The sequence below is a fragment of the Amia ocellicauda genome, chromosome 3 (genome assembly GCF_036373705.1).
Source record: "Amia ocellicauda isolate fAmiCal2 chromosome 3, fAmiCal2.hap1, whole genome shotgun sequence".
NCBI classification, from domain to species: domain Eukaryota; kingdom Metazoa; phylum Chordata; class Actinopteri; order Amiiformes; family Amiidae; genus Amia; species Amia ocellicauda.
The window spans coordinates 2610606-2627675 of NC_089852.1; the positions used below are offsets into that span (position 1 = coordinate 2610606).

General features: G+C 42.6%; 1 protein-coding gene across 1 annotated transcript in view; it reads left to right on the forward strand.

The window, feature by feature from the left end:
- The window catches only part of LOC136731820 (protein bassoon-like), a 29306-nt gene that overhangs the window by 7700 nt on the left and 4536 nt on the right, over window positions 1-17070 (forward strand). Inside the window, exons 4-8 of the mRNA XM_066697710.1 lie at window positions 1110-1200; window positions 3235-3366; window positions 3644-3699; window positions 4235-4348; window positions 5316-5415. Coding sequence (XP_066553807.1) covers window positions 1110-1200; window positions 3235-3366; window positions 3644-3684 — 264 coding nt within the window. The 3' untranslated portion in view covers window positions 3685-3699; window positions 4235-4348; window positions 5316-5415. The remainder of the gene's footprint in view (window positions 1-1109; window positions 1201-3234; window positions 3367-3643; window positions 3700-4234; window positions 4349-5315; window positions 5416-17070) is intronic.

The following is a 17070-nucleotide window of genomic DNA, read 5'->3' on the forward strand; positions in this document are numbered from 1 at the left end:
TTTTACGGTTTATAATAATGTCATTTTGGAAGGTGATTGTGTTTATAACTTTTGCAGGCCTATTAAAATATAATAGATTCAATAATAGCAGCAGGTGATACAGATGACTGAGCGTGTGCAGGTTTCCGTGGAAGAACCTTTTAGAAGCTCTGCGGGAAACGCAGAGCTGCGAAATGTCTTATCCTACCGCATCTGCTCAGAAAACAGATAGCCCCGGCTCCACAGAGCATCCCGTAGTGTAATGTTTAAATGTATTTCATATCTTGTTAGCACTCTTTATCTCGTTCTCATGATTAGTTTATTTTAAGCTGGTAGCTAAATACAGCTGTCTGAACTCAAATTGGTTACAAGATCATGGCTGAAGAATATTCCAAAAGCGTTTTGATTAAAAAAAAATCTAAACGCCCATTTTATAAATTATATTTAAGTTTCAATAAATGAATATGGATATTGGCAGAGTACTTATAAACAGTAGATCCCTGTGACTGGAATTTAAAATCAGTGCTTATGTGCTTTCTTTCATTTTCATGCCAGTATTAGCACATATTTAAAATGCTGTTGGGAAGGTTTATTACAAGTTCTTCTCAAAAGTCAATATGGATCTCAATTGATGTAGAAATAACACCGCAGTTTAGAGTGTGATTAATAATATCATTTTACTGTGGTAAATATTGTATGCAATTATAGTGTTTATCAAACCCTGCTGATGTTTAACCGCTTTAACCTTAAAAAAGTAATTTAATTAAATAATCTGTTCCTGTTGTCTTAAAAATGTCTGAATTAATTAAATGACAATTTATGAGGTTTAAGTTAAGGACTGTGTAATTCAATTATTATTAGTTTTATTGCATCTTTATTATTCATTTCAGCATTCCATGTGTCACTTGCAGTTTTAATAATGATCGTTTTTTGTATTCCAGCTACAACCTGTGATACCAATAAAGCAATCACATGAAGCTGTGTCAACTCCAAGTGCACACAAACTGCATTTTAACGTTACAAACAAATAATAGAGTCCTTGCTTATACTTAGGCTGACTTTCAACATGTCCCCACCTACCTGCCAAAGTGTAATTCCCTTTCTCCTCTGATGCCATTTTTGTTGAGCAGGCAAAGACAGACGTGGCTGACGCGACCAAGCTGACCGCAAAGCCAATCGCACAGCCGGCCAAACCACCACTGGCCCCTGCAACCGCAATAGGTGAGTAGAGAGAAGAGCCACAGACCTGCCGGGGTTTCCGTGCAGCGTTTTTAACTCGTGAAGTGGTGATGTGCATGAACATGTGCCCCGAAAACTTGGGAGAATCAGGTTTGCGGCCGAAATAAACGGCCACAGAGAAGACCCTGTCCTTCTCTGTGGCCGTAAAAAATATGAAAGGGTTTGCATTTCCACATGCAAACCTGCATTTCATGTGTAAATGCTACTGAGATATAAATCGTATAAATAAATCGTATAAATCCTTAAATGACCGCATTATAAAAGTGCAAGATAGCAGGTCAGTTTATTATGGGTTTTGCGTATTTCAGGTTCATTGGAAATAGAAAAGCTGTTTTCTTTTCTATGATCATTATGTTCTCTATATTGTTGTGGTTCTGTTATGCACTTTTCAGTTCTGTAGACTGTGTTGTAATCCTACCTTTATTAAACACTTATATTCACGGCTTGCTAGCTCCACCAGTGATGTAAAAAAAACACTGGTAAGATCAGTAAAACAAAGTATTAAACCACTGCGCACTGTTTAATTTGAACAAGTTGTCACATGACAGCCATGGATTCGATGATGTAAGTGTCTCGAGTCTTGCTCTCGCGCATGTAAACCACCCGTCCTGGGATTTTCCTGCAAAAACAGCCCGAGAGATGTACGTCAAGCAAATTTATATATTAATTCACTCCTTTGCCCTTAATTAGCATGACGTTGGGTAAACAGCAGCTCATCCCAAGTGCAATAAACTAAAACCATACAAACCCTGAGAGGGAGAGGGTTGTTTAATCTTTGACTCGAGCTTATTGTCTCAACTGAGGTTAAAACACACAGGTAAACTCCGCCAAAGAAAACCTTATGTAGATTTACATTTGATCATAGTTTCGCTGTGTTTTGACTGTATTTGTACAGTTATTTCCTACGGGTCCCACGTGTCTACACTGTGCTTTACTACACTGGGCCCTGGGATTACCATTCTATATGAAAGATAAAGGTTTCTACGCTGTTATTGCAGATCATGATCAATGTGCCTTAAAGGAACTGAAGACTCAGGGATGAATACTATTTACATATATACATTTCATACATGCTCATAATATTAACGAGAAACTTTTGTAATGCAGTGATAATAGTGTGTGTATACTTTAGTCCACAACCGCACAATCCTCTGTTTGGGTATTGTAACTAATATATATATATTTTTTTTTAAGAAAAGGCATCAGGGTAAGTGGGAGATTGAGCCCTATGGACTTGGGAAATGGGAAACTTTGGAAATGTTTGTAGACCAGAGATGGTGTTTGTTAAGGAAGCCACTAACATAAGCACTTGATTTGCACTTGACAATAGTGCAACAAAAGGATTACCTAACCTTTACTCAATGGCCTCGCTTTAAAACTGGGGGAATAGCCCCAAGAATTATTGTCTACAGAACGCCCGGACAAGCAAATTGCAGCCTCCGAAAACACACACACAGTATTTCATTGTTAAAATGGTACAATACGAGAACAGACTCTCAAATTATATTAATTCAGATTTGATTGCTTGACGTTTGAATAAAGCTTATAATCTCCAGTTTGATCTGACTGTTGAGGAAGGTCAAAATAAACCCACCACACAGCTCTGAAACCTCCTCATGATATACTCTTACGGCCCCAGGTTTAGCAACCTGGCATCTTAGGAATGATTTACAGCTCTCTGAAAAATGTATGGATGTTTCACAGTTGGATTAATATCAGGGATATCTGCGTGACGATAAAGCTTTGTTTGTCAAATTCCATTGAACTTTTTAACACTGTTGGTTTTAAACAGTATTCTACATGCTTGTGTGTAGAATACGTAGTGCATGACTACTACACAGGTTAATACTCTCTCTGCAGTCGGCCGTTGTCATTAAATAAACCTTTGGTAGTCCGTAGGCAGAACGTGGCTGCTAGCCTTCGTTCTCTCTAGAAGGCCAAGAGCTTATTTGTCTAAACTGCCCAACCAGAACGGTGACGGTGTGGCTCAAGTCTAGATCTGTGTTTTTCCCTCAGGGGCCAAAGCAGCACCGAGGCCTGGAGGAGTGGGGGGCCCCGCGGGTGGGCAGCCAGCTGCAGATGGAGAGAGCGTCCTCTCCAAGATCCTGCCAGGAGCGGCAGCTGAGCAGGCTGGCAAACTGGGAGAAGGTACAACCTCTGCGCTCCATGGACACAGCACAACACGACACCAGCCTGACACCTGAAGGGATCCTTTGTTTTTTCTCGTACAAAGAGTGTCTCAGTGAAACATTCTCGTACAAATGCAAAAGACATCATCCACACAGGACCGCAGCTCGACAAGATTCAAATGCATGCTTTCCATTTGAAACTATGATTATTTTATTTCTGTTTCACTACTGTTGGACTTCGTGACGTAATGCTAGGCTGTTCTCTTCACAAATCTTTCTCTCTTTCGTTCAAACAGCTGTGTCTGCTTTCGGCAAGAAATTTACTTCATTCTGGTGAGCAGCTAAGTAGAGGGTAAGTATCTCTCGTCTTGATGGAGAGGAGTGATTCCTCATTGATGGGAGATGTTGGGCACAGAGGAGATAACAGAATCACTAGCAGAAACATGCAAATCACCAACATGAAAAGGGAAGCCACCGTCTATAATTTCCTTATCTGGTTAAAAAGTGTTTAAAAATGACTTGTGCACGTCTCCCCATTTATGTGCCTGCGTATAATATTATCGGCATGCTCTGAACTAAATGTATGACTGGGGGGCATATTTTTTGATTGGAAATCTCGTTCTGGAAAACTCGCACAACCGATAACGTTTCAAAGCATCTCGCAGCAGGCCTCTTAATGCAGAGGATGACAAAAAGGGTTGTCTTCTACTTAAAACACAGTACAAAAATACATTGTGACATGCACATCGAACTTTGAGATCATTACGTTTTAATAAACTGCTGCGGTTGTATTTGTTTGCGTTTGTACATTTTTGTGTTGTTGTTGTTCACTTGCTGGACATGCTTGGCCTGTTATTTGTTCGTAGACAGTTTTATTTGTGTTCCAGGGTTTCTGGAGTAGACATGGAGAAAAACATGAGGCTTCGTACTGGAAAAACCTATGAACTACCCCCTTGTGCATTTAATTTAAGAGAGAGAAATGTGGAACTCTGAGTGCAGCAGTAAGTACGACTATAATTGGACTTAATAATTTTATGTTTCCTTAGGCGGCAGACGGTGTAGTTGAAAAATTATTAATTAGCCAAGTAACCAGAGGGCAGAAAAGCGCTGGTTACAGGTAACTCTAGCTGGGCTAAGAAAGAAATAGCGTGTGCTCCTCCAAAGCACAATCTTATTGCAATTATCATATTAAGTGATGTATCTTGATATGTGAAACTTTAATCTAATACTTTAGATTGAATTTGTTTAGTTTTTCCTGTATCCATAATTAAGAAATCATTATTTTGGACTACCAAGAGTTTCAAACTATAAGTAGAGTGCAAGTGAATCCCCATAGTCCAGACATCCCAGGTTTGAATGTGGGTTCAGTCTGGGTGAATGTAGTCATGGATTCTGCAGGATTCTCCATGGGGTGGCATTTAATTGGCTGAGCACTGTGGGGATTTGGTAGGCCTACAAGTTGGACAAGGTTTTCTCAGATTGCCAACACCCTGCACCACACATCTCCACCAGCAGAGTGAAAAACCCTATTCGCCAAAAGGCTGGTCCCCTGGGGCGGGGGATGCATACATTTTACTGAATTCACAGTAATTCCCAGTAATTCCCAGGAATTGCGTCATTGTAAGGAGCTCATACACAATGAGGCTTACACTATTGGTGGTATCAGTGGGATACATTTTGATCCTCCCTGTGATGCTACAGTTTTCTGCGTTTTTTCACGGGGGACTCGCAGTGTGGAGGAGAAAAAAAAAAGGTTAACAGTGCGTAATCTGTACTGTCTCTGAGTTTTCAGTTGATTATCCATTTGTGATTCCAAAGGAAAATCATAATTGACAAAGCCAAACCGATGATCAAACGAGATGGCAAGAAACATAAATTAACAAATCAGCCAAATGAGGATGACTGTAACTTGTATGAAAAACAAAAACACTCCTGAAACTCTGAAATCTGTCCTTTCTCTGGTTCCAGCCAACCAGGATTGGAATCACTGATGCCTCGTCAGCACTGGAGATAAGTAAGCATGGACACGCGATGGAGGAAAGACTGTTATCGCTTCCTCAGGCAGGAGGTAAGTGGACGGCGAGGGCTGTTTCTCTATCAATGCAGGGACACTACAGATGCCGCTCCAGAATTGTGCTTTCATCCATTCGCACAGGCAGCCTCCCCGTGGTGGAGAACTGACTACTGCGCAAGGGGGATAATTTCCCTGCGGCTCTGCTGGATCAGCGAAAAATGCCTTCCGACGCCGGCCATTAACCTTCAAAAGCATTACCATGGAACACCTGCCTCTCTTATGGAAATATGGAGATTTCCTAGCATTGCACACGGGCACACACACATATATTCTCTTTCAATCCTAAAACATTATAATCTCTTCGGCGACTTGATTTTAATTATTCTGAGAAGCAAACATTAGCCTTTCTTTCCACTCCATCTTTTTTCCTTCTCCTAATGAGCTGCACTAAGTGGATTCTGAATATTATATGACTATTGTGCACATATGGGATGAATGGCAGTAAACCTTCTGTTGTTTGTTTTTTAGAGGTGGGTGCCTTTTCCTCTTCCCGTTTGCTGCTTTGCCCTTGAGCTAAATAAAGCAATCTAAGATGTGGCGTATTTCAACCCGAATTGCAATGCATTCCTGCGCCTCTGACAGGGCATCAGCCATGAGCTAATTTCTGCTTCATTTCAGCATTTTGTGCCTCTTCAGACTCTTAAAGGTATAGATTTCTGATACAGTTCCAGGGTCACGTATCACCGCGGGGGAAACGGACCTGTCATTAAAAGGAGCCGTGTCACCTATCTCCTCCCCCCCAGCTGATTACAGGACGTGGGTTATTGATTCCCCGGGTCACCTGTGCGATTCACTGTGCAACGCAATAGCAGGGGATCAATTCTGAGGGACGGATTTAACCATTTTCAGAGAGGGGCTGTCACTATATGTGTACTCAGAGACTTCAGCAGCCCAGTTCGAGTTTTGAGGTGTAAAGTAAAGATTTGTATTTGTTACGGGCTCTGAAGTATCGGATTGCCGCCGGCTGTGCTGCCCACACAGTGCTTGAGGTCCGCAGGGCGGGGGCTGGACAGAAAATAGATGCATTTTGCCTGGGGTGTACCGCTGGTTATTTGCATTGCATACCTACACATATACACACTCTCTCTCACGCACGCTTATGGCACTGCGAGAACCGCCTGCGAGAGCCAACCTATGATTCTCCCCTCTTCGTCTTTTCAAAACTAGAATTAATTTCTTTATTTAGTTTAATAGTGAATGATAATTCTGAATGGCATGTGAATTTAAAAAGCAGAGTCAGAAAGCCTGGCAGAATGATTCACTGCAGTGATTTCTAGTCTCTTTCGGTCTGAGCCTCTTCCGCTGCAATCTGGCGGCTCGATGGGCAAGTTTGATGTTTACGCTATGATACATTTTTTCTTGAGCGTTTTTCACTGGTTCTGTTTCCACTGCGTTCATCAGTATGTTTGGACCTCAGCTCATGCTGCGTCTTACCGTTTCAGCTCATACCAGAACATGGAAGTGCCGTGCCAACAGGGGGCGCTGTGTTTTGGTGGGGCACTTGTTTGTTTTCCACTGTAGATCAATATGTCAAAGGCCCAAGGGAGGTGGAGACACTTTCTCAGCCACTCTCTGCAGCGTCCGGTGTGAGATACTCTACTCTTTGGACGTCCTCCATCACGGTATCCATCTTAATGGATATTTGAGAAGTATTTTGAGGAGTGTATTTTGTGACTGTGTAAGGGCACCTGCTAAATAAATAAATACATACAGATGAGTTCTCTCCTGACCCTGATTTATGTTTTTATTTATGTATTCAGAAGACTTGATATAATATGGTAAAGTACAACAAATGCAAAATACAGTAGACAACAATGTACAGTATAGGTCTAAGTTAATGTCCGCAGAAATTGAGTACAAAACACCATGTAGAGTCGCATCCCTAATATGTGCAGTGGATAGATTAGGCATAATTACCAATGTTACAGTTAGCATTTATAATTATAATTTTTTAATTAAAGTAATTATAACCCACTCTGCTAGTAGTCTTCTCTGCTGTCCAGTAATGGTTGAAACATCACATCCCGAAACACAGAAGAGCTCTCCTTTCGTCTGGGGTATTTACACCAGCCGTGATTGCGAGCGAGGGTAAACTTTTAAGTTTTTAAATTATGAAAATGGTAGATTGGATCAGAAAAATCACAGGTCCCTTACCTACACACTCCAGCTAATACATTCACGAGTTCACATACAGCACTCGTTTCAGTGACTGTGAAAATAAGAGTCTAATTAAAAAATTGTTACTCTCACCTCTACTTTCTCGTGTTTTCGTTCCTGAGAAAGTTGGGGTCTGAGGAAATAAAAACCCTCAAGTCACGGTGCAGCAGCAAGAGAATTAGAAAGCTTTCTAACGCTGAGAATTAAGACAATGCACGGCTTCCAAGGACAACCTGCCGTAGTGAGGGGTGTGCATCCCTGCTGGGAAGTAAATACACATGGTTTAAAAGGGCCGACGGGGTGTTTAATTATGTGATTGTTCGGCTATAATGAGATCCACATGGAAGTGCGTTGATATTAGTCTTTAGTCTGTGTGTGTTTTGTGCAGGATGTGAGGCGCAGCCAGCGCGGTGTCTTTCAATTCCGTGAGAAAATGGAAAGAATAGCAAGAGGTTAAAACAGAAGCCCCTGATAACTACAGCTAATCGGAGTGAATTGAAGGTTAAAGCCCATGTGAATCAGTAGGGTTTTTTGTCTTGCTGTGGGAATATGTATCCCCACTGGACTCCGTCTGATGCCTAATTTTATCTGCTGTTTCATTTCACATCATCAGCAACAGTGACTGCGATCGTTTGGCAAAAATGTCCATTAAAAAACGGTTGAATAACAATCCACTAATTAATTCTGCTTCAGTGCCTGGGTAGAAATAAAAGGAAGTACCATCTGAAAAAACATGTCGGTCACACACTTGTTATGAGACGCATCATGCCAGTCAGAATCTAGTTCATCCTGCATGAGTATGGTGATAGTTTCGTGTTTTTGTTGGGCAGAAAGTCTGCCAAACCTTACAACGTGGCTTTGTCTTGTAAGTCCTCAGATTTAAGGACTCATACAATGACACACAAAGTGCTCTTCAAACTCAAACCTTGTCATCTGATAAGGTACAAATGAGGGAAAACCAGTAAAGTGAATTAACTTTCCATGCCCTGTGTTAACCAATACAGCCAAGGATCATGCGGATAAGAGCTGAAATCCCAAAGACAGGATTCCTTTTCCTGTCATCAAATTACCAGGCTGATAAAGTGTCAAAACCAATACATTACCGGTCACTAGAGCCAATGTGTCACTGGTCACTGGAGATCACAAAAAGGTCGGGGCTGAGAATATGCATTATTTTGGCCTGTATGAATGAATGAGAAAGCAATGATATCTGCGTCAGCCGCTCTGAGTTGCAAGGGCACTCTGCGTGGCGTTCGGATGAAGCCCGCTCATTTGTTACCCAGTTTACAGACACTTGCGGTTCCTGCAGTAGTTACTCATGCTGGCCGTCCCCTTCAAGGTTAAAGGCGTTGAAGCAGGAGAGCAGCATGGTGGAGATGGGGTATCTTGTTTCAGGGACAAGTAGAGGTGATGGGGGAGTCTCGGCGACCATCTGGGGGCAATATATATAGCTATATATATACATTTCATTTTCTCTCAGACCGCTGGGGGTTTAATCTCTGTGGACTTTCTCTTCTTAGATCCATCCACACTGTTATTAATGTCTGAAGCCCCACACATTTATCTGTCCTGACATAATTAAACACATTCCACGTGTATTACCTGGGATCTCTCACTGCTGGTCTGATTAATAGCATTTTAGGTGTCGTCTAATTAACAGGTTCCTGTTTGTAGTTATACTCCAGCACCTGAAAAAACTACACTCTCTCCCTCTGTCTCTCTCTCTGTCTCTCTCTATCTCTCGTGCAACTCCTAACAAGGCAGACAAAGCCAAGCAAGACATTTTGTGAGGCTGGCATCCAGTGACTACCACTGCCGAGGAGAATACGGACCAGATCTGATGAGCGTTTCGAGTGTTGATTGTTTTAAAGGAGACTGTTTTTTAATATTTGATATTCTCTCTTTTTTTTCCTCTCCAAAACAGTCCATCTCTGAGCTTCATTGTCAAGCGGTTGAATTTCCGAATTACCATATGTATCTGTCAAGTGTGCAGTTCGATTGTTTCCGAAGGAGCGACATTTCTGGTAATCAAAGCTACTCTGCGCTGGCGAAGGAAAAGCACATGATTGTGTCCCTGCTCGTGTCTGTACAGTGATCTGGCTCGCTCCAATAATCACGTTCCTTCACATAGGTTAGTTTTTATCTCAGAGATGGTGCAGAATACAAACTAAACGGTTATTTTCAACATCGGCTTACGATACCACAAGCTTCTTAGCCTTTTCTAAAGCCCTACACTGCACTTCACTGTAAAAACGACTTCTTCTATTCTCTTGCCTTTATCCGTCTTCTGTTGAAAGGTTAAAGCCCCACAGAATGAGAGCGCTGGCCCAATTCTCTTCTGATCAGTAGGCCAGGGATTTTTTTTTAAAAGCAAGTCGACCGGTTTACCATTTCACCGCAGGAGCAGCTAATCTATCTACGGCAGCAGAGATGCCTATTCTTGGCCAATGGATCAGCGCAAGACAGCATGAGTACTCGCCCGCTGCCTGCGTTTATTTATTTTGAATGTGTTTTGTGTTGATTTGCCGTGCCCTCGGAGTATGTTTGATTTGACGAGGATGATTTGCAGATTCCATTTCTCTCTGGATCATTGCTGGTTCTTCTTCACCCATTCCATCATTTCATCTCCTTGAGACGGCATCTTTCCTCTTTTATCTCTGATCACTCTTATCGTTCCATACTCGGAGGAATTGAATATCATTTAGCAGCCGGGGCTCGAGGCGACTCCGACTGATAGCAACTGCAAAGTTTCTCTGAGGATTTGCACGGAAAATAAACCAGTGAAGTGTGCATTACATTAACGATGCTATCAATCCCCATAAGGCAGGAGGAGTTTGGATGCGATACCAGTTGACAGGAAATTGTACAGTTGGAGGAGGCTGGAGGAAAGCAAGACAACTTTATTTTTACAGCTATTCAGAAATAAATCAGTATTTCAACATGCCCACCAAGTGAAATGTCTTTAACCAATTTGGAGAAATGGGAATATTCCGTCATTTGCTAAAATCCCTAATGTGCCGTGAAATCAATACTCAGACAAAAAAAGCTTGTAACCGTAATGGAGGAAAATCAGTTTTGTTGATGAGATTTACATTTTTATTTCCCCTTTTTTGGGGCTTGTGTCTCTCAATATCCACATCAAACGGAAGGTTGCTATGAAAATCGCTGGTGTAATTGCTGTGTTACTGTGAAAACTGTGAAAACCAACCTAAAACTGAAATGCATGTTTGACAGAGTCTGAACAAGAAAAAAGAGAGAGATGATTCAAATGCTTCACCTGCACAAGGAGGCAGTCAGTGGTCTGTTAGACGGGCTGTTCATTTTGTAGGTCACACAGTTGTGTTAAAGCCACAAATAAAAGCTAATTTGCAAATCAACACATTTTACGGAAGAACACAAACTATTTTGTAAGAAGCAGGGTTTTATAACCACTCTCTCCTCTCTCATAACCCCAGAAGGTCCCGAGAGCTGCATCTGCGCAGGGTTCATCTTTGCCCCCAGTCCCGTTGACAGTACTTAACCATGGCAAAGAGCTCTTCCCCTCCCATGATGTAAACCCATTGAGGTCTGTGTGATATAAATAACCGCCACTTGGAGTTGCTAAAAACAGCCCTTCCCATCCAAGCATGGGGATTACAGTAAATCCTGAGAGGTGTCTGTGTATGATGCGGGCGTGGCCTCCGGCGTTTCGCAGGTTAGTGAGGCGAGGGGATTGGCCGACACAGTCAGGATGACACAATGGAAAGAATCACAATAGAGTTTCCCTGTTTCTTTCTCCAGTGTTTTTTGTATTTCAGCTAAACATCGATGGGCTGGCAAAATGACACTGGTGTAGAATGTAAACCATAAGGTATCTGTAAGATGATTACTAAAGATTTATAGGTTTCTGGGGCATGTTTAATATGTTCTATAAAGCAAAAGAAAGTAAATAACTTGCAATAAACAGTGACAGCCAGCACCTTTAAAATACAATTTCCCCGGCCGCACACTGCAATTTCCGTGTAGGGTCTCGATAGTCTGTGTTGATTTAGCGCTGAGTTCTGGGGGATTTCAATATCCTGGCCTGCATGCAAAGCGGCGCAGGCTTTGAATAGCGATTCTTCTTGGGGATTTGGCAGCCCTGGGAAGGTCCGCTGGCAGCTGCAAAATCAATACCAATTGGCAGTGTGAAGAAATGTCTTTGTCTTTCAATAGAAATTGGACTAAAACAGTGTAGCATTCTCTCTGTGTAGCTGCTGATTTGTTTTATAATTTGTAATATGATAAATATATATTGGTTTCCTAACATCATGCTGGGAAAATACCAACGAAAGGAAGTTTGGAAATACAGAAAACACCTGTAATGTATTGAAATGATTTTTGTGTGCAGTAGAATCAGTCGAGAAGGAACACATTTTAAGCCACATGTGTGTGTATCTTTCTCTTCAATTCAATATGTTGAAGCTCATTGTGCTCAAGACTTTGAGTGAAAATACACGCAAACAAAAAGCCAAAAGAGCTCAAAGGCAAAATGTATTCAGAGAAAAATGCACACAAACGCGTGCCACTCCACCGTTATGCAGTTCATCCTGTTCGCTTTCTGAGGGAAATCGCATCTGCCACACACTCCCACACAGCCCTGTGTTGCCCCCCCCGGTGGAGGGGATGTGTGTTTGAAAGCAGCGCGAGTGGAAGAGCCAAGTCTCAGTATGAGCAGGAAAATTGCATTTTATTAAAAATCAGGGGCACTAAGCTCTGCCTTCCCATGCTGCTTTGCAAAATCACAGCTCTTTATGAATAGTTATCTCATGGGGATATTTAATGAAGCAATGATATTAAACTCTTTCAATATTTTTTCATATCTATAATGAACAGTATTCTTGTTAGGATTATGTAACGCAGATAGTTGTCATTGTAATTATTTATTTTCCTCTTCTGCCATCTAGTGTTCATATTTCTCCAAGCATTTTACAGTGACATTTTAAAGTTAAACTGACAGCTTCGTTGGGTAGTAGCAGCACACAGCCCAAAGCAAAGATGCATAGTTTCTCTCCAGGTTTCTAGAAGGTTTTTAGAACATAAAAATATACAAATTTTGTGATATAATTAGCTAAATACAGGACTGATATAATTTAGAAAATGACAAGTTAAATGAGAGTCTTTACTCAAGTCAGAGTAATGCCACTGATATAACCAGCACTTCTGTATTTTGGATTTGTTTTGAATATACATATAATTATTATTGTGTAAAGTGCCCTGTTTGTCTACGCTACATCACTGTTTACAGACGGGCAGTCCAATCACGACGTGTGTTTCAGTCTGTTTCTACTTGTGTCAAATACCAAATCTTTCAGCACTTGAACTGTTTTCATCAGTTGGCCTTTAAGTAATTTGTTTAAGCTGCTGGTTGTACTAAAGTCCTGCTCTGAAGTGGATTGGATTTGATAATCCCTGATCTGGCGTTTCATCACTGGATAGATTTTTAAAACAAAAGGTTTTGCCACAGAGTAGATTTCATCCCCGATCCCCGACAGCTGATCAGTCCGGTCGGGACACCTGTAAGCACCGCATAACGGTAACAAACATTTCTGACTTTTTTCTTCTGCGCATCAGCAAAACCAATTACAATAATCAGACTTTAACCCAATGATAAATCACGGACAGCATTGGCACAGGCGGCATCCGGCCGCCGAAACCGAGTGACATGTCGCCACGGGCATCCAGCACTCGTGCTTTTAACTGCAGGGTTACGCAGTAATACATTTCTCCTGTCAGTTTGGAGTGCGGAGGATGGTTGTGACACGTTGACAGTTTGTAATCAGACTGTCGTTGAATGTGTACATCCCGGAGGTGACAACGCAGCCACAGAGGGGGGGCCCCTTGCAAAGTGTAGGTGAACCCTGGCAGGGATCGCTTTAATTTGTTCTGTGTTTCACCAGAGGCGGTGGCAGAAAGAAAAAAAAACTAAGGAGTGCTAACTTACTAGATAAAAACAAACATCCACTTGCCTCTATAGTACATCCTTCAATCATAAAAATGTCAGTTGTGACTGCTGAGTTAGCGATAGTGTGTGTCAGTCTTGTAACGAACCGAAGTCGTGGGCTTGTCAGACAAAGGGAAGAGGAACTGGTTCTCTACTCAGAAAGCACACTTGGACTTTACAAAGGCTTGAGGCTGCTTTCTGAGACTCTGACTGAAGAGAAAGGTAGAAAGAGATGGACAGAGGTCAGTCCAGACAGAACGGGGGGCACAGGACAACACAAACCCTAACTCTCCCAACTACTTCCCTCTCCAACCCCTTGTAAACAGTCCACCTTTTGGTCTGTTAAAACTGGCAGCTAAAACTGGCAGCCACCCCCCGAGAGTAGCGCCGTTCGTCCACCAGGGGGCGCTACAGTATTTAAAAAAAAAAAAAAAAGCTGTTCTGACTGATACAAAAGTAGCAACCTGTGTCACATGAGCACCTTGTGCAAGTCTCAAGGTTAATGTCGCAGGACCTCTGTGAATCCTGGAATCCAGACATGTAGATATGTGATCTGTTACTGCAACCATTTTCAAATCTCTCTCTTTCCCCTTCCCTTGGTGAGACTCGGTTTCGAATATAACCTGTCAACAGTAGTTTAAACTGCCTACCTTCCATATTTCTGCTTCAAGGAACTTACAAATCAACTGTCTTCATATACACACAAGCACTAATGTTTATTGAACTGAGTGGAAATGATCACAGCGTGTTAAAGCAGCCCACAGCTCCACTGCTCACACCTTAACACACACCTGCGATGTTTCTGGTGATCAGCACCTGCCAGCGCTAAACAGGGTCAATAGTCTGATTAAAGTGTCTTGTGCAGAAATTATACAACAACAAGCAGGAATGAATCATTAGCTCATGCCCTCCGGTACCTTCCAAGCATTTAATTAATTGTATTTCAATTGCTTTGCCGGGTCACGCAGCACGGGGGGCGCAGAGGGGGTGCGTCATGTTTTCTGAGGCACGGACCTCATGAGCTCACCAGATGACCGGATTACCTCCTTGTTTCTGAGCACATCTGAAAATAGAGGAGCATCTTAATGAAAACCATATTCTATGAGATAGTCAACATGGGTTTAGACGAGGCAGATCATGTCTTACTAATTTATTGGAATTTTTTAAACACGCAGCTGCAGCTGTAGATCACGTGAAAGCATATGATCTGATATACTTAGATTTTCAGAAAGCTTTTGATAAGGTTCCACACCAAAGACTGATCCTCAAATTGGAAGCTGTAGCCATTCAGGGTAATGTAAGTAGATGGATTATGAACTGGTTGATGTATAGGAAACAGAGGGTGTCGATTAGAGGAGTCGCTTCTAACTGGAGTGAGGTTGTTAGTGGAGTTCCACACGGATCAGTACTAGGGCCTTTGCTTTTTCTAATCTATATTAATGATCTGGACTCTGGGATAGTTAGCAAACTTGTCAAATTTGCAGATGATACTAAAATAGGCGGCTCAGCAGATACAATCTCGGCAGCACAGGCTATTCAGAGGGACTTAGATAATATTCAGTTGTGGGCGACACCTGGCAGATGAAATTCAATGTGGACAAGTGCAAGGTATTACATGCAGGTAACAAAAATGTCCATTATAATTACACTATGGGAAGAATAGAACTAGATGAAGTAACGCATGAGAAAGACCTAGGAGTCTATGTAGACTCCTCACTTTCTCCATCCAAACAATGTGGGGAAGCAATAAAAAATCCGAATTAGGCTCTGGGTTTGCAGTTTGTGATTGGTGTGAGGTGACGGTTGTGGTTTAAACTGGGCGGTGCATGGGCAGTGATGTATTTGAAATTCCCAACTGGAGGAGAACTGCTCTTTAAGAAACGCTGGAAAATATATCAGTCTGAGTCGTCTGAAACTGCATCAGTGGATCAGCATGGTGGGGGTAAAGGTGACTGATTTGGCACTGACAACATTATGGAGTTTTGCGCCATTTCTGTGATGATGTCAGGAGAGAAATAGCGACTACAGGTGTTTCCATTCGATGATGCTTTGGGTTTAATTGCAAGTGACATCACACTGATAGCAGCCGAGAGATCATCTCTTGCTCAAATGAAAGCTTCCTGACAATGATTGCAGTGGACAACTCTATAAAAATAACCAATATGGACTGTGATGAGAAGATTTATCACAGGCAACTTATGACACAACTACCCCTGGTAATGTGTCACATTAAATAATGTGAAACCCCACCCCAGTAAATCAGTACGAACCTCTCATTTGTGACTATCGGAGAGTCGGGTGAAAGGAAAGGGCAGTTATTGATCTGATCTCCAGCAGCCACCCCCTCTCGATAATCAAGACTATCAAGACGTATCACTGGAACGGACGCAGAGCACAGTTCTCATCATTAAACAGCACTCCAGTGGCCGTGGGAAGAGCACAGTGTTTAACAGGAGCCCCGCGGGTCTGTTCTCCATTAATTAACGGCCTCTGAAGTTTAACTCCATCCAACGGCGACGCTGCCTCCTGTCCGATTGAGATGAACTGTAGCTGAAATACTGCACTGCTCAATTTCCCTTCTCATGTGCAAATAACTAGAAACCTGAGGGTTCGGTATAAGATGACGGCCATCAACTGGCAGCAAACACACAAAGTGCCTCTTTAGCTCTGAGATAATAATAGTCAACCACTACTACTTACACCAATCAGCCATAACATTATGACCACCTGCCTAATATTGAGTAGGTCCCACTTTTGCCGCCAAAACAGCCCTGACCCGTCGAGGCATGGACTCCACTAGACCTCTGAAGGTGTGCTGTGGTATCTGGCACCAAGACGTTAGCAGCAGATCCTTTAAGTCCTGTAAGTTGCGAGGTGGGGCCTCCATGGATCGGACTTGTTTGTCCAGCACATCCCACAGATGCTCGATTGGATTGAGATCTGGGGAGTTTGGAGGCCAAGTCAACACCCTGAACTCGTGATTCATCAGACCAGGCCACCTTCCTCCATGTCTCCATGGTCCAGTTCTGATGCTCACGTGCCCATTGTAGGCGCTTTCGGCAGTGGACAGGGGTCAGCATGGGCACCCTGACTGGTCTGCGGCTACGCAGCCCCATACGCAACAAACTGCGATGCACTGTGTGTTCTGACACCTTTCTATCAGAACCAGCATTCACTTTTTCAGCAATTTGAGCTACAGTAGCTCGTCTGTAGGATCGGACCACACGGGCCAGCCTTCGCTCCCCACGTGCATCAGTGAGCCTTGGCCGCCCATGACCCTGTCACCGGGTAACCGCTTTTCCTTCCTTGGACACTTTTGATCGGTACTGACCACTGCAGACCGGGAACACCCCACAAGAGCTGCAGTTTTGGAGATGCTCTGACCCAGTCGTCTAGCCGTCACAATTTGGCCCTTGTCAAAGTCGCTCAGATCCTTACGCTGCCCATTTTTCCTGCTTCTAACACATCAACTTTGAGGACAAAATGTTCACTTGCTGCCTAATATATCCCACCCACTGACAGGTGCCATG